This window comes from Temnothorax nylanderi, unplaced genomic scaffold (assembly GCF_030848795.1).
Source record: "Temnothorax nylanderi isolate EJ_2023f unplaced genomic scaffold, tnyl_v1.0 TNYL_tig0030_pilon, whole genome shotgun sequence".
NCBI classification, from domain to species: domain Eukaryota; kingdom Metazoa; phylum Arthropoda; class Insecta; order Hymenoptera; family Formicidae; genus Temnothorax; species Temnothorax nylanderi.
Genome location: NW_027249092.1, coordinates 604,430 through 629,257, shown reverse-complemented (window position 1 = coordinate 629,257; position 24,828 = coordinate 604,430). Strand labels below are relative to the sequence as shown.

At 38.0% G+C, this 24,828-nt stretch overlaps 1 protein-coding gene and 1 long non-coding RNA gene across 8 annotated transcripts in view; one reads left to right on the top strand and one right to left on the bottom strand.

Moving 5' to 3' along the window:
• The window catches only part of Antp (homeobox protein H90), a 107,436-nt gene that overhangs the window by 70,570 nt on the left and 12,038 nt on the right, over window positions 1–24,828 (top strand). For 6 of the 7 annotated variants that reach the window (XM_071702486.1, XM_071702481.1, XM_071702484.1 and 3 more), the window contains one exon: window positions 22,812–24,226. In XM_071702486.1, coding sequence (XP_071558587.1) covers window positions 23,413–24,226 — 814 coding nt within the window. In that variant the 5' untranslated portion in view covers window positions 22,812–23,412. Of the gene's footprint in view, window positions 1–8,981; window positions 9,113–22,811; window positions 24,227–24,828 lie in introns of those variants that run through there. The other variant, XM_071702487.1, reaches the window with a different exon arrangement.
• On the bottom strand, window positions 5,325–8,958 carry LOC139770493 (uncharacterized). The gene is made up of 4 exons (XR_011717770.1): window positions 8,670–8,958; window positions 6,467–6,714; window positions 5,863–6,031; window positions 5,325–5,793 (listed from the first exon to the last, which is right to left on the bottom strand). It is a non-coding gene; the product is annotated as an uncharacterized lncRNA (long non-coding RNA).

Below are 24,828 nucleotides of genomic sequence, written 5' to 3'. Positions count from 1 at the left end.
CCACTCTTAATTGTAATTGATGATACAGTAGATTTCAAGGCGGCTTGTGCGGTCGATGCAAAAAACACAGATTCCAATATTAACTGCAATTTATCCAGCTTCTTATAACGGCTCGGCTGCCGGTGGTCCTTCAACCATTTAGTCCTGGCGTTCTACAATGCGCAGCAATTCCGTTTTTCTTCTGGTACGTCAACAAATTTTATCGACGTGCCGATCAAATACTTTCAAGACGTAGTACGTGAGAAATTTCTTAAAAAAGGTCTAGGATATTTTCTTTCATCTTTTAATCGGCCTAAACAACAAGAAGACTTACATGACAGCTTTTTAATACTATTACGTCGATAATATGTTATAATTTATTAGCTTTACTTTACTTTTTACGTGCTCACAGGTACACATCGATTTAAACTTACCAATTTTCCTATACATTTATATTAATAATTTCTATCGAAATTATTTACTTTTTATGACGAAATATAGTACAATCCATTGATTTGAATAACGCATTATACTCCGAAAATTATGAAAAAACTACTGATTTTAAGAATTTATTTAAGACATAAAACACCTATGTTTGTTTCATTGGAAGTCGCATAAATATTTATATAATTGTAATATACAAATTTAATTGCATTCTTATTTCCACACACAGCCGGCCATTGACCGGGGAAAAAAATAACATCAACAACAACTAATATACGATATTAATGCGTTTTTCTCAGTATCTTCAACTGCTGACGTTGCGACATTTTTCTCACTATGTTATTTTTTCCGCCGAAACATCGGCGTGAAAAAAGGGCTTGGGGCACGACGTCGATAGAATTCTTATCCCTAAAAGCAACGACGCTGGTTGGCCGTGGGTCCCCCTCGCTCGTATTACGTCCCTTCCGTTCACGACCGAAGGGAGGAGGCAGAGGCAGCCAGTACAGAGGGGCAGGCAGGGGGATCGTCGAGGCAGGAAATGAAGGGAGTAGTCTGGGGTGATAGGAAAATTTGATGGAGGGTGGCAGAGTGACAGGAGGAAGGGGGGGAGAAGGGGATGGGGAAGAGGAACGGAGGGCTATCAATGACGCGTTAGAGCACGTCACGCTGCGCAATGCATCTGCCGCCATATGCCGTCATATATATTATCCTGGCGATACGTCAATTCGGCCGCTGATCATTATACTGATTACCGCAGCACGCAAACTACTCCGCATGTGTGGCCGTTCTCATGAGTCTGTTATTAATAAGCACGGTTTAACTTTCGATATCGGGACATCGACGGGACGGTCGGGTGAGACGAGCCACTTGTATTCAGATAACTTCTGTGCAACGTGTTGAGTGTTGAGCAATTATCATCAATGATCAGATTAAGACGTAAATAAGTTTCTATCTTCCTGGAAATAAATTAGCTAGTCGAATAGCGACTAGATAATTTATATTAGGATAAAAAAGATATGTGTAATATTTCAAAGAAACACGCAAAACAATGCGAAATATGCACAGGAAGATCCATAGAAGGATATAAAAAGAAATTACAAAAGGAAAAGGAAGAGACAACTACTGAAAAGAAAAAGATTCGCTCAGACGAATACCAGCCTAAGTCATAAATTTTGATATTATATACGATGTCTCGGTTAGTTAAGAAAAAGAAAGAGAGAAAAGAGGAATAGCTCGCAACGTTGACGCAACCAACAATGCTTTCACGAGATTTTAACTTTCTTTTTTCGGTCCACAATGACGCAAAGTTTTCCCGATTTCCTTTGGACAAGCAGGAATACAAAGGACGAAGTTAATACGGAGAGAGAACAAGCTTCCACCTATCCCTTGACCTCGCTTCTCTTCCCATTTCACTTCCGTGCTATTGCGTTCCAAAATCGATGGAAATAAAATTGCAAATCTCGTATATAAATTCGTCCGTTATTAAATAACAAAACAATTAGTAAAAAATGTTGGATTGGCACCCCATATATTCAGAACAGGGATAATTAATATAAAAAAATGTACACTAGTTATATAAGATTACGTACTGGTGAATGTATTATCTAATATAATAAATATAATTTTATTAGCTAATATTACCTTACATTATCTGTTTTCTCTCTCTTTAGCATTATTTATGCATAAATTAAAATGTTACTTTTTTAACGTTTTGTTTTGATCAAAGATAGAATTGATATTTATTTTATATTTTATATTTACTTTAGTTACTTGAATGTTTTGCAAAAGAATATTGTAAAATAGTTACTTTTTGAGGAATAATTTATATGAAAAATATTATTATATGACTCCTAGAGGAATAAATTTTCGTTAAAAAATTTTATGTATGTATATGTATGTACATATATGTATTTTATTTTTTTACAATTTATAGTATCGAATTTTTACACAATTTTCTAAGAAATGAAGAGAAGAAATAGATGTAATTGAGAAGATAAAGCTACAGAAATTAGTTTCTAATCATCGAGAAATATTATCAACTTTTTGAAGCAAATATTTGATTCTATGTTCAAAAACCGCCCGGTTATAACGGGTTTGCGGGTCCAAAGTACATTTTTATTCTGGGATAGAGAGTGAGGCGTATAACGCAGCAGACATCCCTTGTTATTTCTCCTATTTTCCGTTGCGATAAATCACGAATGCCGACGGACGGACTAAGGAAGTAGGGCCAACAGAGAGAGAGGGGGATCTCGTTGCCGGACGCAAAACCAAAACCATAGCAGCGGAGGATGTCAACATTCCCGGCAATTTATAGAAGGCAACATTTTCAACCAAAAAATTATCGCTCATTTTTTAAAAAACAAATTCGATATCTCGGATATAAATTCGGACGAAAAAACTGATCAAGTTGTCAGTTCACCGGTCTATTATTATAAACGTCTATATTAAATGCGATTTATGAAACAATTTTCCAGCAAATTTTGATCGTTCCAAGCAAGTGTGCGCGAATAGTTATGTGATCGATTTCGTCGCAACTCGGTCGCTATTCGCCGTAGTGCAATTAGTGCACCATACATCACGCGGATAACAAGACACGGCGCCCCGAAGGCGTCGCGTGGAACGCGCGGAAAAAAAGAGAAGACAGGGGGAACAAAAGGGGGGGACGACATACGGGGGCGAGATGGTAGCGACGTGCCGCTCATCGTCTCGAACGACGTTCTTCACGAACAACTCCTAACTTTTTCTTGAGAAAGGAGTGGGGGCGGGAGGAGGGAAACGGAGGATAAAGTCTCCCCTCATATCCTTGCTTCCGTCGCTTCATCTCCTTTCTCGATTTCTCTACTCTAGTTTCTTCTCGGATGCGCCGTTGTTGCCAGAAAACCCGCACGCCATTCATCTTGCGACATCAGACGAAAATAACACGAATTTAAGAAGCTCACGCTCGTAAACAATAAAGGGGATGTGCGCTCCCGTTACATAAGAGCACGTCTGGAATGAAGAAACTATCTATGTTAGGAAGTGTTATTTCTCTATTCCAGCGAAACTCAATTAGTTCTCGAACTCAGTTATTAGTATTATCCGTCATCGTAGAGCAGTAGAAATATTGAAGATATATTTGCTGCTAGTTAACAACACATTCGTAATTAGTTTCCTTTAAGACAGTAATGTGAATGATAATTGCGACATGTGATTTTAATCAATAATGCTAACTTCAAGTAACTTTACAATTAACGCTCTAATAATTTTGAGTGAAACATGTTTTTGCACTTGTACATATGTGGCAATAAATTAAATTAAAGAAACAATAAATTAAATTAAAGAAACAAAAATAACTTTCTATCACATTTTTCCAATTTTTTTCACAATGACAGAATTATTATCATTAAAAACGCTATCGGTGTATGAAATGAATTGAAATGCTCAATTTTATTGTATCATATCATTGAGAGATTAAGATATACAAATCGTCTGAACGTAAAATTGACAATTTATGATGTTAAATATTTTATTATTTGGCGCTTTATCATATAAACCAATTATTACATTCATAAATGGGAACAAGCGCTTCTTCTATTACATTAAAGAAAAACTAAGAGAAATGTGTATAGAAGAAAAAAATGTGAGACTGTCAACAGATTGAAAAATATAAATGAGAAATGAAGAAATATGGCGAGAGCGCGAGTACTCCGGAGTTAAGAATATACGTCAGAGCACGTGGCTCAGAAGATCAAGAACTGGTGGAATACACCTGGTGTGTTCTCATGAATTCGTTGCCGTTCCTCACGCATCTCTTCTCCCCTCCCGAACTTTACACATGTAGCTAACAACGTTCTGTGTTCGCCGCGTCTGGATCCTGCGCGGGGCGCCGTGTTGAGCTTGTTGGTTATGCTAATGGTATTCGCACGCATGTGGGCTGTAGTACCGTGGAAACTCATGCACGGGCACAATGCCGTCCCGATTTGTTACTACAAAAGTCACGAAGCGTGACGTAACGGCGCATTAAACGCACCGATGTCTCAATAAGTTACGCGATCTCAATTGGCCACCGAAATATGACCCGACAATTATGTTTCTTTAACGAGACGCAATCTGCCGAAAATCATTGCATTTTTCTTTTTAATAAAATTCGTTTCATAAGATTATTATTAATCTCTGCAATATATGTGATTACTGCCAATATATTCAGCATGTGTATGTAAGATTAATCATAAATAACTATTATTTATAACGATATAACGAACTATTATTTCTCTCATCGAATATGATAAATAATTATATACGTTACACGGAAAAAAATTTAGCTAAATTTAGTCGTAAAATAGGGATAACTAATTTTTTTGCAGCAAGAGCTATATTTTTTGCAGCGAGAGCTAAAGTTTAGCAATAGTAGCAAAACCTTTTGTTCTCGCTGCAAAAAATGTTAGTTATCCCTATTTTACGACTTATTTTAGCTATAGTAGCTAATCTTTTTTTTCCGTGTTATGTAATATCATTATTGATAATTATTTTAAAATTCTGAAAGTTATTTTCAGTTATGTTTCGACAGAAATTAGACACGAAACTACAATATTAACAAAATCCTTTTTAGTCAAGCTTTTTGTAGAATATCCGAAACCCTCGGGTATTCTATTATTAATCGAGTTAAGTTGATGCGGTAATGATCGAAATACTTACATTAGAGGATAGTGCTCCGTAAGAGAATCAGCGTAATAAGTGGGCCGCAGGGAGTCGTAAGGACACTACCAAGTCCTTCCTCGGTATATACGACGACCATTTCCAACAATTGAGGGTGCTTCTGGTTACTCTGTGTGCTCATGTGTAATTATAAATCACTTCTTTTTCAGATTTCGCGTCACAATCGATTGCCCAGACCAATTTTTATAGATTAGAAAACCTTTTGTTATTCATTTTTATTTACTTGCAATGATAACCTGTATTAATAACATATATTAAAATTAGTTTTGTTTTAATTTGTTATCGATTTTATTTTCAATATATCGATCTACGAAATTGTTACGATTTACAAAATGGGATTGACTTTTTTACAGAGTTATTTACGGTATTAATTATCGTTAACAAAATCGATTATAAAAATATATAAAACACTGAAGTTTCTTTAGAGACTCTCACCGATGTGTGGCACAAAGAGATTGCACATATTAACGATCGACCCTCGATCAAGGGGCAATTATTTTCCAACTCTTCTGAAATACCGGAACGTATCGATCGGGTCGATCAACGAGTCAGGAGGAGCGTATGGTTGATGTGCGTGCGGTTACGTTAGAGGTCGGCTGTTCGAAGTTCGTCGGCAGGCAGGATATCATCTACGGTACCTCTCGTTCCTCTTGTACAACGTGCAAGAGGGAGCGGCTACGGAACAGCATATAATTATCGGTACCGTAATGGCGATCATAAGTCATGGGCGCTTCTCTCCCTCACCCGGTTCCTTCTCTTCCCTGGTTGGGACTGCGGGTCAGCCTGCGGGTAGAGAACGAATGCGGATGAGAAATGGAGTCGATTGGATAAAGTCATCACTTCGCCGCTCGGACGCAGGCCAACTCCATTTTCTTCGAAAAAAATTTCCACCCTCGTAGGATCTCGGACAAATCTGGGAACGATTCGAAAGATTTCTATTAATAGATGTTACAAATGAATTATGAAAGAAACGCGGTATTTTATTCTGTTGCATTAAAATAATTATTATCTTTAATATGGTAAAGTTGACTGAACTTTATCTTCGACACCGTTCGCATAAATTCTTATAAATTATATTAAAGATATCAAAACCAACTCCGATTGAAATATCGAATTCCCGGATACTTTTTTATTAATTATTCATCGTTATACTTAACTTAATTGATTTTATTATTGTTTATCTTATACATATATCTTCTGATTTGCATTAAAATTAATTATAATCGTTTGCCGATTGATATTAACATAAAGGATAAATTATTCGACTTTATAGAATCTAGATGTCTCGCACATAAGGTCAAAAGTGACGGCCATGTTAGTAAAGTCACATTCTTCATTCCTCGCTCACCAAAATGTCAGCCTCTGGATGTCAGCCTCGGACAATGGCAGACTGTTCATTGGTCGTCAATGATAAACCCCGGTCTGAATGTGTTGGGCCACACATATGCTTCCTCATTCACGAGCATACACACGTATTTCGTTATATGATACCTGTTCTTAACTGTCCTGTCGAGCCGGCCCTTCGACCGCCGGCTGACATTCTTGCGTTTCAAGGGGCTGGGACTTGGTCACGCGTCGATAGTAGGGTAAATGAAACTAAGGATATAAAGAGCATTTAAATATTAAAAAAATGTAACATTTTTGTAGTTTAACAAACCTCTTTGCAAAATTTGATTGTAGTTGAAAACAGTGGCTGCGTTCAGCAGAAAAAGTAGCTCGATAAGCGTTCTATTATTCTTTAATATGATTGGTTCTCGCCCTTAGTTCTTTGTTTGCTGCTTTTTCTGCTGGATACAGCTAATGATTTTGTGTTTCTATAGAGAATCTTCTTGTTATGGTTGCTACGGTGGGTGTTCACGCTACGATGCGAAAGTGGGGTGGTCTGAAAGGAAATGGGTAAAACCGAAGTAGAAGACCGGAAAGAGAGCGTAGAGGGGATGATCGAGCCAGGCGGTGGGGAATAAGAATTATGATTTGTCCGCGTCGGTGGAAACGAAAGGGGCCAAGTTGCTTTTCTGACATTCGTATGTACTTTTATTTTCGAACTTCTCAAATATTTTTTTTCTCTTATCTCTTTCCTCTCCATTCCCTTCGTTATCCCTTTTCTTTTCGATTTCATATCGCGCGCATTAAGATAAACATTTAATTCCAACAAAAGTAACGAAGAAGCGAAGCAATATTCTTTAAGGTAATTTCAATTCGGATCGATACGAGCTCATGTTACTTTCGCTTTCGTGCAAGGCACACAATTCCTCGATGTTGTCACAGTCGGGGGGATTGTCCGAAGAGGGATGGAGGAACGACTAGTCAAGGGAAAGAGCCTGTGACACGAAGAGGGAAGGCGGGGGTTTCGTCACGATGGGTGGGGTTGGTTTCAAAGGGGCTTTCGGGGTGGGGTGCGCTGACAGCTCGACGCTCTCGTCCGTTCCACGCTCGACGGGAGGATACGCTTCTCTGCACACATTCACGTCCGCCCGTACACGCGCGCACACGCACGCGCGATGCTCGCGGAATTGGTTAACGCGTGGTGGATATCCCGGCGTTTCGTCGCCGTTCTGTCCCTCTTTTTTTCTCTCTCTCTCTTTCTCTCTCTTTTTCTCTCTCGCCTTCTCTGTCGGTTCCTCCATTCTCATCTCCCCTCCCCCCGGCACGCGTGCACGTGAACACGCACACGCATAGTTCACGTCTGCTGTTCGCTTCTCCGTGCCGCGTTAGTCACGTTGTGTAGTCTTTCGTTTCTGTCTGTGCTTCTGCGGAGTCGAAGGCCCTGACACACGTCGACTCGTGCGGGCCGTATACGCGAGCATTTCGAGACGTGCGTTTCGTTGTCATCTGTCGCAGCGATCGAGAGCGCGAAAAGTCAACACGGTGAAAGTTCATCGGGAATCGTTGTCGCGTCGAAAAAAAAAAGTGCAATTGAATATTCCAATGGCCTTTCTTTTTTTCTTGTACATGTACACGAAAAATGTATCGTTGATTTTGTAGATCACGCAACACGAACGATATTTTCAAGAGAAGCGAAACAAGAAAACGCGCCAAATTTGAATGGTACGATTGTTGCCGAGGAGTGCGAACGTGAAGTCAAACGTGTTTTACAAGTTGAACGCGTAACGTCGAACACAGTGAAGTCGGAGTACATTAGATTTGTGTATGTGTCACGATGATGTAAACTGATCTACAATTGAGATCAACAGGAAATTATCGAGAATTATAACCGCACGAGAAATTTTATATTTTCGAAGATATAACTTTTTGATTATGTGCACCGCATATGTAAAGAAGTGAGAAGATAGAGATGTTAATTAATTATTTCGCAGAAGATTACTTAAGAATGTTTCTTCTCATTTAGCAAGCTGCATATGTCTGAGAATTATCGAATCGCTGGATCGATCACACTTAGCTTGCTTGCTTTAAATCAGCATCGCGCAACGATCGTGATAAGCGAAGATAAGCCTTTTATTAGAAGCTCGTACACTTCCTGGATTTTGTTCCAGAACACGCCGCGCAGTCGGCCAGCTTGTTATATCAGCGTGTGCACTAGGACTAATTACCGTCGTCACGCGGCTGCATCGCGATGTGAATCACCTAAATGCTGGTGCGAAATTCGCTCGGTGATTATTAGACTCCTTGATCGCGTTGCTCGCGATACGAAAGCGTGACGGAAGGCACCGACAAATTGACACCTGTGTACACTTAATTGGCACCGTTTGCACAGTCTGCTGACAGCCGCCTATCGGTTTTTCGCGGTTGACAACGACGCGGGACCGATAAGGACGCTCCGGCCGCGACGATCGCGTCCGGTGCGCGTAATTGCCGACCTGCTTGTTACTCGTGCTGCCAGTAATGTTAATTAGCTGATAGCTGACGCGGGAAGAGGCTTGCCGCGTGCGCGGGAGTACGCGTCGGATGGCGATGGTGTGCGTAAGTCGCAGATGCGTGAATCGACGATCTTAGCCGCGGGAAGTCGATGCGAAGACGGATCATGTGGAGAAAGGTATGTTTGCCTCATGCGTTAATAGTGAGTTGCTCGTCAACGATCGCGGAGCTACAAAAGTCCACTTAACCACGACTACTTTAATAAGCTGCGCTTGGCTGTGCTCTGATCATTCTTCAACAATTGAAGGATGGACTGTTACGAGTAGTTTATCGATCAGTCAATGTAGTGCTCAATGGACCACTCTTGACACTCTAATTTGCATTTATTCAACCTTCGAATCTCTCAAAGAAGCTGTCATGCAGTCTCCCTAAAATTACACCAGGCGATTAATTTCCAACATTTGGAACGTGAAAATAAATGTCCCACTAAATGCGATGCCCCCATATTATCGCGGATTAAGATCTTAAACTCCGGATACTTCAGATCCGGAAACCGATTTTGTTAGTGGAGGCGGGAGAACGCACAGGCACAGGTAGGACTCGGTAGGAAGAACATGACAGGTCACTCGGTTACCTGAAGAGATAAGAGAGTCATCTCGTATAATAGTTGACCTGGTCCGGCTTTCCGGTTTTTCGTTTCGTCACGCACGCGATCCTCTCATCGTCCTATCAGGGAACACGATGACGATCGAACGATAAAATATGAAGCTAGGTGGTCTCGATGATATTATAAACAAAATCATTAATCGAGAAATTGCAAGTGTCGCTAAATGGCTATTATTACAACTGATGTATAATTACATACAATATGCAATAACAAATATTTCGATATAGTATCAGGACCCTATAGGAATATTTAATGAGCCACGAACCCTTCGATTTGACGAGGGTCACCGACAAAAGATTAAGCTTATCGTAGGTAATCATCTTTCATTGTAGTAAGAAAGGTTTATACACGATTACGAAGAATTAGGTAACAGGATTATTTTCTTTTCTAGTTTTCTCGTATGTAATGCCAATTGTGCTGTATAAATCATGTTGTTCATTTACACACTAGAATTTTTAAAATTTCTTTTTATCTCTTATCTAATTTTTATTAATCCATGGTCATGGACATAATTTAACTTATTATACTTACTATACTTCTATACTATAAACTTATTATACTCCTTGTTTACTCAGAAAAAATATTTTCTTATTTATCAAATTCTTTATTTATGATTTTAATTCAAATTTATGTTAAATGAATAAAATGTGACCTCGTGTATTTAATTTAAGTGGTATATAGTTTCTATTTTTACCGCGTTTTAAAAATATGTTAGGATGTTATTTCCTTTTCTGAATTAAGTTCCATATATTTATCCTGTCTACCTTTCCAGATAGCAAGTATAAAATCCTATAGTATAGAGGGATGATTCGCGACACCGCGACGCGACGGGAAAGACGCTTCGCTGCGTTTCTGATTTACTGGCTGCGCAGGTATGAGGTTAGCGACATATAGTGTAAAAGAGAAGCTTGGTACAAGCGTGAAGAAGAGCAGAAAGCAAAAGGGGTAATCCCATACGGACGGACGCGTTAGTATCATACGGTTTAAAACGGTTGCACTATCTCGTTCTTGCTATTTTTGCTTACAATCGTTCATCATATATATTCTATAATTTTAATTTATGATAATGCCATTTTTAATGTACAAATATCCTAGTTCCCTCTACTATATAAGATAAACGCTGAAGTCAACGCTTTCTATACAATTCTAAAACTAGCTCTTTGTCGAGAAAAACACAACTAAACTGCAATTACATTATTATTATTATTATTAAAACAAATGCCGAAAGCTCTGATGGTACCTAAAATATAGGTTTGCAAATATAAATATTCTATTTATTAATTTAAATTATCATTAATTAATATAAAACATATGCGATTTAATATTGTATATTTTAAAATAATATCATAATTTTTAGAAATAATTCTGCTCTGGCATATCTTTCAAAATTCAACAAATGTTTCATTCGTGTCTTTTGAACTTTGCTCTTCCCTCGAAGCTTTTGTAGAAGCGCCTAGCGCATATATCAATAACGCGAATTAACTATGCTCGGGACGAAAGGGTCGTACAGGGGGCGACGTGTGGATCATTGAATTACTTCAAGTGCAAAATGATAGACGTTACGCGATACGAATGATGTTTCTAATGACGTCGTGCGGTATTTTCAAGCGTGATAAATCACAGCGGCGGCTCGTAAACCATAAGGGAGTCGATATGTGTATCAATGTGGGCCGAGGCGCGATGACGAAGGGGGTACGGAAACGGGAAGAGTCGGTGCCCACGCTAACGTTATACTGCGGTATGAATGGAACGCTTTTGCGGAGGCTGCCTTATAGAAGGTGGTTAGCGAAGATATTTATTACCCTTTGAACGGTTATCGGCACGCCGTACAGCATTCCATTGTGAAAAATTGTCAGCGCTTTCACGGGCGCAAGCCATATTCTTTTCGCTTCCCGTTTCTTTTTAAAGCTCGGGGCGAGGATGGTATTCTATATGCAATCGCGTCAGAGATATATCATAAGTCTTCAACTTGCACATTATTTCTGAAAAAGATATTTTAAAAATGTCATGAAAATTGTGTTCAAGTGAATACAAATATTTAATAGTTAAATTTAAGTTAAAAATAATCCTGAAAGAATTTATATTTTGATCAGCCAATAAATACAAATTATTTATTGACGTTGATAATTTAACCCATTTAATTGCAAGATCGACTGCGCACGTTTAAATTATCGTTTATTTTCAATTGCCGTGCGAAAATCAAATTTCCCGGCATCACATATATTGACCTTTGCCGCTCAGGGAGCAACGATTATCTCCCACGGTCTTCCGATTTAATTAAGCATGAGCTTTAGCTTCGCCCTTAACTTTCGATATTAGGCCCGCGGCGTATCTACACCGGATCGGTCGAGTAGACCCGAACTCTCGCCCACATACGCACATACGGCGCACATATATCGCGTGCGCATCTTCGCGACTTGGAGTAAATCGGTATAGGCGATCTCGTCCCCAAACTCCGGGACTCCAGTGGGGTGAGCCACCCTTTGTTCGCGGCGTCGGATCTACCGGGCTTTCAGGCACCCCGCCATCCGGCAATTCTCCGTCGCTGAGCGTCGCGACGCTCCCTCTACCCACCCATCGCTCTATCCTGCCCACTCTCCGCGCGTTTGCCCCTACCCTTCTTGCCGTTCGCTCGAGGGTGTCTGCCACGGCCTTTGTGCTCTTGTCAACTTGTCAAACTACCCCTACCGCGGGGACCCCCCCGTCCCCGATAGCATCCAATACCATGTCCGTACCGTCAGCCCCTCTACACCTCTTACCAAATCCTCGATCTCACCCTCTTAGGACGGGCACCCCACCCGATCCCTTCTTTTTTCTCTTTCTGTCTCTTTGCTTGTTTTTCTTTGCCTGCCGTTTGATTTTTGCGTTCGAGACATCGACCGTGCGAGGTAAGAGCAGCTGCAATTTCCGCCTTTCAAGGCGTTCTCCACAACAGTTTCTCCCAACAATCACAGCGAGTTTTTACTTACAAATCGCGAAGCGTCCATTCATGCAGATGGTGAATACCGTATACAAATCTCTATTTTTATATCTCTTTTAAACAAATAGACAGTATTTTGTTCAATAATTGTTAATATTTATATGGGCCATTTAGGAACAATAACGTATATATATGACATTACGATTTCATGAGTTGCATGAAGAAGTTTTCGAATTTATTATTAGTACGTTAATACATAAACGCAGTAATTCTAATCTTCCACATATGATAATTGCGAGTGCTTACTAATAGCCGGCCATTATCATCAGTAATTATACTCTTATGAAGATCTACGGCGCGATTCTGAAACTGATTATGCTTTCTACGCGGATGCACATTGCAGTATCTACGTATGATCAAGATTTGTGATAAGAGTCGGCTTCTTATTTCCTAATTACGTAACATTTATGCACTTCTTTTTTTATCTTATCGCGAGAGATGTGCACAAGAACGAAAGCAGATCCACGCGAAAGCCTAAACATTTTGCTTGTAATGATCATTATTATCATATCGTCATATCTGTATAATACTGCAATAACTATAGCGTTACATTTTACAGACTTATAGACAAATCTATACCGAGTGGTTTTGCAACTGTATCTCATTTTCTCTTATCGCTTTCCTCATTGCATTTCTCCATATTTATATGAGAAATCATTATCGCAGCAAGGTTTTTAAAGTTTGGTCATTGTTATTTTCTAGTTTAAAGGTTCTGAATCTTCTTTATACAAAATTTTTCATATGTGTATTGTGTGCATGAATTTTACAAATTAATGAATTTTAATTCAAATAATTTACAGAATTAAATAAAAGTCGTTTCAGCTAATTTTTTCCATCTCAAAGTTCATTAATTCCGATTCGTTGTCGCGCCGACGATTTTAATTCGAAAGTACGTCGCGTATTTTCTCGGCTCGCAGCCGTAATATAAATTACCTCGAGATAATTTCAAAGTTGTGCCGACAGCGTCGGGTGCCGTGGCCGACGATGCCAAAATTTTTCAGTAGACACGGTCAACTCCCATGCCGCTGTTTATTTTGACATTCCGACATTCTAGCTTTATACATGCCATATCGTTTATTTCTGCGCTCATCATCGCATGCTCTAAACTCTAAGCTCGCGTATCTACACGTGTTATCTTAATTCAACGTTTTCCTCAATTCTTCAATAGTATCGTAAATTGCTCCAAGAAACAGTCAATTTGACGCGTCTTATTGCACAAAAAGAAACACCCGGTTAAATGTTTATTAAAACTTATGTTTGTTTCACTTCCACTTTCGCTCTCTTATACCATGCATATTTCACTCCGATTATTATTATGCACGTGTAAAGTGTTCCACCTGCAGATAATAATCCCTCAATAATTGCCGGTCCTTCAACAATAGATGTTTGTTTTACTTTAAACGATGCTCTAATAGTTTCTGGTGTGAATGGGATTTAAAGGATGTGCAAGGCGTTGCGCCGAAATTTCTGACGCGCCATGTACAAGTTGTCTGTGTTGAGAGCGGAGGAGACATACGGTGAACAAAACTTCAACCCAGGATGTATTCGCGCAACGTCTTGAACGTGCGAGTGTGTTGGTTGATTTATAGGGTGACGTCAAAACTTTGTACTCTCCGCCGTGTCTCGGCGGTCTTATAGATACCCCCTCGCGCGCGCTTGCGACGAAATAAAGGCTCGGCTTCGTAATTTCGAGTTCGCTGTCGCTATTGTGCATAAAGACACACCTAGTTTGTGTGCGTGTGTGTATATGTATGTGTGCATGTGTATGTGCTTCTGTTTCCGTCTCGATAGGATAATTTATGTTGCCAAAGATTACAGTTAATCATTCTGAGAATCATTAAACTTTTCTGTAGCCATATTTATACAAACTCTTCGTTACCCCTTATCTTCTGACATAATATAATACATAAACTTTAAAACCGTGTTATAATAAAGGGTTCCCTTGGTGTTATGTAGTCACGTGCAGCTCTCGTCTCATCGGTCACCCACATACGCGTAAATTATGAATTATCTGTGCGTCTACTTTTCCCATGTTGTCCCTCCGGAAAGTAACTAGTTTGCATCATGAATCTTGATTATCTAATTTAAATCAGGGGAAAGTATGATGCCGCGCGATAAGTGAAAATAATCTATATTATGAAATAAACTGCGAGGATTGATCGCAAGATGTTTTATGACGTTAAAAAAATATTTACCATGTATTTACTTTTTTATTCAAAGTAATTAATTTGTTAATATTTTAAAATAACTGGAACTCAATTTTTTAAATTGAAAACGTAGCCTTCAGTTCTTTTAAAGGATTGATTAAAGTAGGTCACTTATATATAGATATATTATTTGAATAATTTAATATTGAATTAAAATATTAATATTAATAGTACACACACAATAGTTTTAACATAAACTTATAATATTATAAGTTATAATACGTAAAATTAATTTACGTAAAACTAATATTAGGCTAAATCTTTTTTGTGTTAAATGCAAGATTGCGCGTGACATTTCACTTGGAAATTTAATTTAGTTCCGTCATATGGACACATGATTATCTACGGCTACATTTCGCTCGACGAAACTTTTACGAAGTTCTTTTAAGGAACTTTTACCACCTTGCGATAGCATCTGGTTGCGAGATAATTTAACCTGCGTTAGACCTACTGTTAATTAAGTGAAATCTGGAGTGATTAACCCTCGACTTCTGACTCAGCGTACCTCAAATCAGGAACATTTGCAGGCTGTAGAATGACATTCCTTACGCGCGGTAGTGTATCAGTAACAATCTGTTCCCATTCACGGAGAGTCGTAGAACCGTTAACGGTCTCATTTCTAGCTTGTACTAAAAAGCGTGTCGCAAGATGACCTCTCGCGAATAATTAATTTTTGCTGGCACGAAATTATGCGTATATTTTTAACGTCTCTGCGTCCAAAACGGTGACCTCACTAGAAATTCCACATAACGGAAGTGAAAATAGAGGACTTTTCGCCCATCTTCAGCGCGCATCGGTTTAACGCAACAACTGACCATTGTCCCTTTTAGGTGAGCTTACAAAACCTTGACCCAAAAGAGAAAGCTGAACACCTTCCAAATTCCAGCAAACGAACAAAAAACGTTTTTATATCATAAAATGCGAAAGTTGCGAAAGTGCATAACAGGTCTGCTTCGGAATTTACGACACCTATCGACAAAAATTGTTTAGATGAATTGGAACCCTTGGAGGCTAGTAGAAGACCGTAGAGAATGTCAAGTATCCCGCGGGGAAGAAGGAGCTATGCGAAATTGCGAAAGTGTATTTTGACAGTATTCTAATGTTTAACAGTGTTCCGATTTATTACTTTTTACGTTTTATCGTTTCTCGTCATACTATTAAATGACAGGCAAGGAATAAGCAGGTATTTTTGTTATAAATTAATTATTCAATATACTTAATAGTTTTTAATTATTATTGATACAGGGATATCGTAGATTTTCTTAAGCATCTTTTATTTATGGATTCTTCGACAAATTATAGTGAATAATTCTATAAGAAAAATATTAAATTCAACCATTTAAAAATAATAGCTTTTTAAAGTATAACATTTATTAATAAGTAAATGAAATTGAGTTAAAACTTTAACAATTTATAGTTGTATGCATATTTATGTAGAATTTATCTAATATTTGTGTAAGAAATTTTCTCTACTATATAATTTGCAAACATTTGCAGTTAATCAATGAATATGATTCAGATCTTTTTAGATTACAGAATATGGTAATAATTGCTTTATAATAGGTTAATAAACAAAAGTTCCATGTAATTAAAACAGCACTATATGTTAAACACGGAAACTAAGTTATCGAAGCTCGTTTATCACATCGTCTCTTGCATTCTTAAATCCCTCGCTTGTGTTCGTCTTCACATGCATACGTGTAATATCGCAATATAGATATAATTAATGCAACATCACGTGAACGACACGAACATATTTATATGGAAATTAAAGTTTCAACAAAATGAAAATATTTATTCTGCAGAATATTGCGGTACATATATATGCCGTATTATATCTATACATCAAAATAATGTGCGATTAAGGTAAATAAAGTTACTTTAAATGTATTTTCAAAGCGATCTATATACACGCAACATACATACCAGTGAGTGCAATGTAAAGTGTTGACCAAAATTACCTACAGTGTTCACAGTCGACACTTTTTAACGCGCGTGCCACGCTACCGTTTAACTCTTTAAACCGGGAGTGGTCTTTTGTTCGTACATGAACGTATCTCTGTTTCGGCATTATATGGGTACAAGAATATATACGATCTTTTGACCGTTGAAAATGTGACGAATGCTTCTGTAACTTATACCACACACTTTTTCCACACGAAATTTGAATAGACAAATCGTCGACACGAACATGTGTTTCTTACATCTATATGTATGGTCAATTAGCTGTTGTCATTACTAATGGGTGCGTATAAACGGTTGTCAACTAAAAGAGTCTCTTTGTTCCATTAGGGCCTTGGCACATAGAAAAATTTAAGCAGTAAAACGTTAGCTGTAAGAAAATCAACAGTTTGGATTTGCTACTGTTTACGTTATGCCTTAAGGTCTTGACTTGATTGACTGATTTGCTTCCTGCTTAAGTTTTACTATGTGCCAATTAGGCCCTTACTTAAATCCGAAATAGACATGGATTTTATTGGAAAAAGATACATGCTTTGAAGTTCTTAATGCTTGTTTTCCTACTTTCTTATTATACTTCTTTTACATTTTTATATTAAAAAGCCAAAAATTAATTTTTATTCGCATTTAAGATTAATTAATAAAATCCAGACCAATTATAACGATTTATATTTATTGTATAATTGATATATTGTATAACGATATACGATATTACAAAATAATTTTCATCAAATTTTAATAGGTAATTGTATTCCGCCATTTTATTTTGTATTCGTGGTAATTAAATCATCAATTATTTTAACGAATCATTGAAATGTATTATCACACGATTTTATATTTTGGGAATATATCCTTTTTTTAGAACCTTTATTAAATAATATTATCGTCACGATTTTTCGTCACTCATCAGAATTTCGGGATAGTATAACATTTAAATTACATTTATTTACGTACGCAAATATTATCGTCACGATTTTTCGTCACTCATCAAAATTTCGCGATAGTAACATTTAAATTACATTAATTTACGTACGCAGATAGCCGTTATGCGATATTAAATGGCAGTTATATGGGGTCGGGTTCTTATCGAAGTCTCGTAATTCGAGAGAAAGCTCACGTAACACCCGCGCACAGCTGGAATCCGTAGTGAACGATGCATTGTCACCATCCTCGCTCTCGCGTTCAGCTGACGTTATCGGTGTTACGGATGGATCGCGCGCTCGCCGCGCCGGTAGAGACAGAGAACGGCATAAACGATCGAACGATCGGCCGGCCGACCGGCCGGCTTTTCAGTGGCCTTGCAAACTGGTTCCCTGCAGCCCGACTCGATTATGCTAATCGCACATGCGTGTTAGCATTCGACTGATCCGCTCGCATACCTACACAAACACATACGTACACATACATGCACGCACGTGACGCGCGTGGCCCGTGTGTTTATCGTTACACTGTCCTTACGCACACGATCGCGGAAGCACGCATACGCGTCGCGTACGGCATAACGTTAAGAATCAGGATACCGATGTCGCCCGGGTATATGTATATGTGTACGTGTGCCGGAATCCTTGATCGCGAACACCTTTTAATGCCGTCTCGACCTCCCGCCAACCGGGTATCCTCTAATGCGCGTAACGGTATCTCCGAGGTGTTCCGTCGTGATCGCATTTCTTGCTAAATCTAGCGTGGCCGTTTGTCGGCATGTTTCTTCTACAATCTTCACACATTGTGCGTTATTATTTGACGTATTAGATTTCCAATGTTTAATTTTTATGTCGCGGAACGCAAATGTCACATTTATTATTTAATTATAGTCAGGAAAAGAACGACGCTATTAGATGATTTATAAAATTCAGTTTTAACGTGAGATTTGTGTGCGAGAATGAAATTGTGGATTCTTCATTTGTATTTGATATAATTAATAGCATATTAATATTGCATTTTAGAACAATACGAAACGAAACGCTAACCGATCTAATTAAATCGTTCTTTTATCATTGTTATATGCGTAATTCTCAACATTATTAAAAATTATGATATATGTATAATAACGCGTTAAAATGTAAATTCATTGTACAATGGTCGCTAGCCCAGACAGGTTTAATGTCCGAGAACTTCCGCCGAAGCGAATAAATCATATGACAGCAATATCGAATGCATATAATAAATTCGATTGTGGTATAATATACAGTTTAAAAAATGTTGTCATCCTATTTCTGTGGATGGATCATTTTACATAACAAAGTGTATCCCGAAATCATGATATTTCACGAATTCATATCGGTTTCTATTTAATAACCTTGCATGAATCGCCTTATTTCTTTGCGAGTTAGCTCTTTTTCCTTCTCTTGTTCTAAATTATATGTTATATATAATGATAGCTATTACTGCTCCGCTTCGCGCCCATTTTATGTAATTGCTTGTAGTGTGTGGGCCATATTATGAAAGTATAGTCAATCACCATATTAACATATTATTTGTAGAATAAAAAATAATCGTGATATTAGCTAAAATATAAGTTGATCTTAATGATTTATAACAGTGGCTATTGTTAATCATATATTACTTGTTGATTGCCATGTTACACCTCTAATTTTATATGTTTTACATTAAATGTGCATCAATTTTTATTTATCTTCTTGCTTCTCAAAATATCGTATGCCACTTAAGCGTCTGAACATCTGAGAGGAGCGTGAGAAGAGATGCCATCTTACACGCACTAAGTGTTACATAGTACAAGGTCAGGAGCTCGTAACTTTTTAATATAACTCCGCTGCCGTACGTGGCATCAGAAATACAACGTTCAGTTTACAACGCGTTTAGTTTATGACTGTTTTACGAGGTGCGGACGACCGACACGAGCTACGAGTTCCATAACTGTCAAATCCAAGTGCCATTTATGGCTCAATCTTTAGGGATACGGCTGCCAGCAACGGCGTCGTTTATTTTATCCGGCCGTTTTATCTACATCAACCGATGATACACGTATAATAAACAGATCGTTCAACACTTTTTTGTTGTTCTTCTTATACCGGCTTAATAGGGAAACGACAATAAGTATTAAATTTTGTCTTTTTTTTTATATTCGATTATACAATATTTATTATTTATGTTTCAACATTTATTCTCGCTACTTCTTAAAATCGAAAGAGTGTGAACATAATGAATGCAACTCGTTTCTTCCGGGATGGACCGACTGATAGAACGCAATCGGCATTTCAATCGTTTTCTCTCGATTACGTCGAGATATAGTAGATAAAAGACTGGGACAAAGAAACTCCTATCCAGAGGCCATTTTGCTAACTAGAGGCCATCGTAGTTATATGACGTCACTTCCATATCCAACCATGGCGTCACATGACGCTCCACCCTGTTTTCAATCACCTTGGCCCCGAACCCACCCAGCTGTCAGACATGCTCCACCCCGTTTTTTCCTCTTCTTCCGTGCTATCACTATCGCCATCTGTCGACAATATTATGCACTTCTTAGACCCTTAAATAATCAGTTAGTTTATGATCTTTCCGGTCGATGTCACCACTAAATGAGGCCTAAAATACTTATCTGATATATGTATGTATCTCGGATTTGGCACAATTATCATGTGTCATACCTCATTAAAAGGAAGAATAACTGTTCTACAAATAACATGAAATTATCTCCCTTCCTTATGTTTTATTCTGAATGTAAATCAATTTGACAAAATTTTGAAATTCGTAGAATAGTTTGAGAATGAACTGCAACGATAACTGATTCTGCACAGTTCGCTGCTATTAAATTAAAGAGAGCGGGGAAGAGGGTGCAAAGCTGCAAAAATACGCCGTCCACGTCAATAGGATTCAGATACTTGCACTTCAGAGGAGGATACATAAAGGGGAATTTACGGGGCGGGAATTGAGTTCAAATCCTGCGAGAGGTTGAATTTATACGCGAGGGACGAGGAAGGAGAGACGTTGGGGAAGGGGGTGGCGAGCGCGTGGAATCGCTATCGGCGGCCATTCATCAATCCGTGGAATCAATACGCTGGAATTAATGAAAGCGCCGCGCGAACAGCAAGCTAGCGGCCGGAATGTTAATCGCGATCGTCCCGCGTCCGACCCGTTCTCATGTACAGCAAACTCCCAAGGGCTGCACCTCTCACCCTCTCTCGCACCCTTTACCCTGCTATGCTGCCCGTTGCACATTCAAACGCGCTCCTAACTCCGTGTTTAGCGCTACCCATACTGTCATGCCTCACCCGCAACAATACCATATGTACATTCACGTGTATGTACATTTTCATTTATCTCTTCGCTAATGAGAAATGACGAATGACGAATTTTTCGCGATGTAAATGCCAAATGTATTATTGGTTTTAAAGGACTGTTTTTTTTTATTAACCATTTATTAACCATTTAATATTTTAAATTTTATCTTACTTTATATTTAAAACATTAACTTAATTAAAGTTCTTATATACTTTAAGGGAATGGTATGCAATGTTTTATAGATACTCTTTTTAACTACAAACTTTAATTAGTTCTCTATGTTTATTTAACTAATATGGAAATTTAAAAAAGAAATTTAAGAAACTAAAATATTAGAAAATTGCAAAAATTGAAGTAATTTTTATTTGTAGTTAATTGTGTTGGGATATATCGGATAGGGTCGGTATAGAAGGTTTCGATCTTGAACCTCCAGATCAACATATGTTCTCATAAAAGGCAAAAATCCCTCGCATTTCAGTCGATAAGAAAGCAATGTATTATTGTTTTATTAATAATAGTGACATCCCTGCCACACGCAATTAATGTTTCTTCAAATTAAAATAAGAAAAAATATTGGATTCATATTGTTTAGAATATTAATCTTATTTTAATGCAAGTCGAAATTTTTTACATATGTAGTATTTATACATATAGGTATAATATATGTATAAGTAAAAAATAAAATCAGTCATACATTATTAATCGCTGTATTTATATTGTTTAATTTTAATATTATTAATTCGATATTATTTGAACAGTTTTTAAAAATATTTTTATTCTTGCAGAATGTATTTAATAAAATATTATGTATTTATTTTTGTTATTCTCTTTGATATTTTGCTATTGAGATTTTATTATTAAGTAAGATTTTATAATACATTTTATGTAATTTTTAAATAAAGATTAATAGCAAAGTATTCTTTTTTTAATACTAAGATAGTTTGTGGTGTGTATAATAAATACAGTAAAGTTTATAGAATGTTTAAATAATTTAATTAAATTTGTCTATGAACATGAAGCTATATGAAGTTATAAAAAAAATTGAATTTTTTAAAATTAAATTGTGTTATAATTTGTTTAAATAAAAATATTTACTTAAGAAGATTAACTAGATAAATTAAAATTGATTGCTATTCTTATTTGTTTCTTAAATATCTCTTTTGTATTTATGATTAAATTGATATACATATTGAGTTAGAGTTAGATATAAGTGATTTGTGCGTACGACCTACTATACTAATTTCATGCGACGTGCGTATCGGAACCTTTACAAAGCTTCCGAAAAAGAGATTGATGTGAGGAAGAAAGGTTTCAGTGGGAAGTGGCCATGCTGCCTAATGGTTGGAAATTTTTCCAAATTTAACGATCGCTTAGCCCGCCCACAGAACTCTGTAATAAGTTTGGCGTCTGTGCAATGGCCGTCACCGTGACGAGCACATGTGTAACTCGCCTTCTGTCATTCACGAGCTAAACTTTGCTCAGTTCATTCAGTTCGCTTGACAAGGATCATGCAAAGTTTCAGTTGCGTCCGCGATGCTATTTGCTCAAATATCGTAAAATATTCAAGTAATGATATTTATTTTAAAATTTTCTTGCTGATTATGAGATTCATGGTAATTGCGAACTATCACCAATGCTATTTTATTATTTAATAATTTATTAGCATTTTTAATAATATTGTAAATTTAGTATAATTTGACATAACTGTTATTTACGCTAAAGTATTTCACGTTATATTACATGTGAGTCAAGCGTAATTAATGTAACTCATCTTTTTTGTATGTGTAACGTAATATAACACGTAATTTTCTTTGTGTTACAGGTGCGGCATAATTTTGATCATAGGGTGGACAGGGGAACGAAACGGGTCTGGAGTGGCTTGGCGCTTTGAACGAAGGTGTCACCCCGGGGAAGACGAAGGACTTTGATTACTATCTTCCGCTACCACCTTGTGTATACGTGTGGTATACTCACCCCTTTCTCCACTTGCTAAATTAGAAAAGTTCTGTAGTGCTCCAGTTTATGATTTCATTCACTTTTGGTAGTGAGCTCAGTGTGATAAAAAGTCAAATGATGTACATGTGATCCAAAATGATGGTAATTTGATATATATATATATATATATATATATACATATATGTATATGTGTGTGTGCTTGTGCTGCTCAAGAGTGCGTGAGATGACAAGGGTCGAGTGAGAAAAAGTAAAAAAGATTCGTGAAGAAATGCAATTCCGAAGTGATAAATCTGTATCTATGTAAAGACGTGCCAGTGTGTCCGCACAGGAAGAGTACAAAACAAAATAAATTTATGAAGATAAAAGGATAGAGAAAAGAATCGTAGATCAGCTGAAGATAACCAAAGGAAAGTCAGTCAGCAACGTAGACAAGTGACATAAGCAGGTGGGACAGGTGGGACAGTAGCATGAGTTCGTACTTCGCGAATTCGTATATTCCGGACCTGCGAAATGGCGGGGTGGAACACCCGCATCAGCATCAGCAGCACTACGGTGCGGCCGTACAGGTACCTCAGCAGACACAATCGGTCCAGCAACAATCTCAGCAAGCCGGTGACCCCTGCGACCCGAGTTTGTTACGTCAAGGAGTATCCGCCCATCATTATGGAACCACGGGAGCAGGTCAGCAAGATATGCCTTATCCGAGGTTTCCCCCGTACAATCGGATCGACATGCGGAACGCAGCCTACTATCAGCATCAACAGGAACACGGAAGTATGGACGGCATGGCCGGTTACAGGTCGACGTCTCCGAACACCGGTATGGGTCACATGGGACACACACCTACCCCCAACGGACATTCGTCCACCCCCATCGTCTATGCCAGTTGCAAACTTCAGGCGGCTGCTGTCGATCATCAAGGCAGCGTTCTCGACGGACCGGATAGTCCACCTCTCGTCGATACACCGCAGATGCACCATCAAATGCACAACCAGCATCCACACATGCAGACGCAGCAATCGCAGCATCCGCAGCAGCAATCGCAGCATCAGCATCTGCAGGCACAGCAGCAACATATGATGTACCAGCAGCAACAGCAATCTCAAACTACGTCGCAACAGGGACAAGGTGGAATGCACCCGCAACAGCAGCAGCAAGCAGCTCAGCAGCATCAAGGCGTCGTTGCATCGTCGCTCAGTCAACAGCAGCAAGGCGCGCCTCAGGGTGCGGCAACTGCAAATTTACCGAGCCCATTGTATCCTTGGATGAGGAGCCAGTTTGGTAAGTAAGACATTTTTTAGAAAGTCCATATTATTATGATGCGCCTTCTTTTCTTAAACCTGAAATCGTTGTCACAACTTACGTTTACGAATGAGCAATTAATATGTGCAATGATATCAACTGCGAAAAGATAAAACATTTTATAGTATAAATTAAATTCACTAGTCTTATAATTTGTTAAAACTTTAGCTCTGAAAATTGCATATAATAGGTATATATTTCGCTTTAACGTAACATATTAAAATTTGTTAAGAAAGTGTATTACGCACGGCACTTATTTTTATAAATTAAGTAGAATAAGAAAACGTGACCTCACTTTCAAGAATAAAATCAACGTTTTATTCGATGCGTGACCAAAAGTCTCGTAGAAAGCTAGGTTTCTAGTAAGTAGTTTCTCAGGTAACAGGTAGTAGCCAACTTTTGTATTTATGCAACGGAGCACAAAACTAAGCCAAATCCGTACGGTAGCCGTTGGCTCAGGATTGGCACAACGTCTCTAGATACATCGCGACCGGAGTTATTTATTGCGTTGACCTGTTAGTCTGTCTCTTAGTTTCACCGTTCATTCATCAGGTCACAATAAGCATTGTTCTTTTTTCATG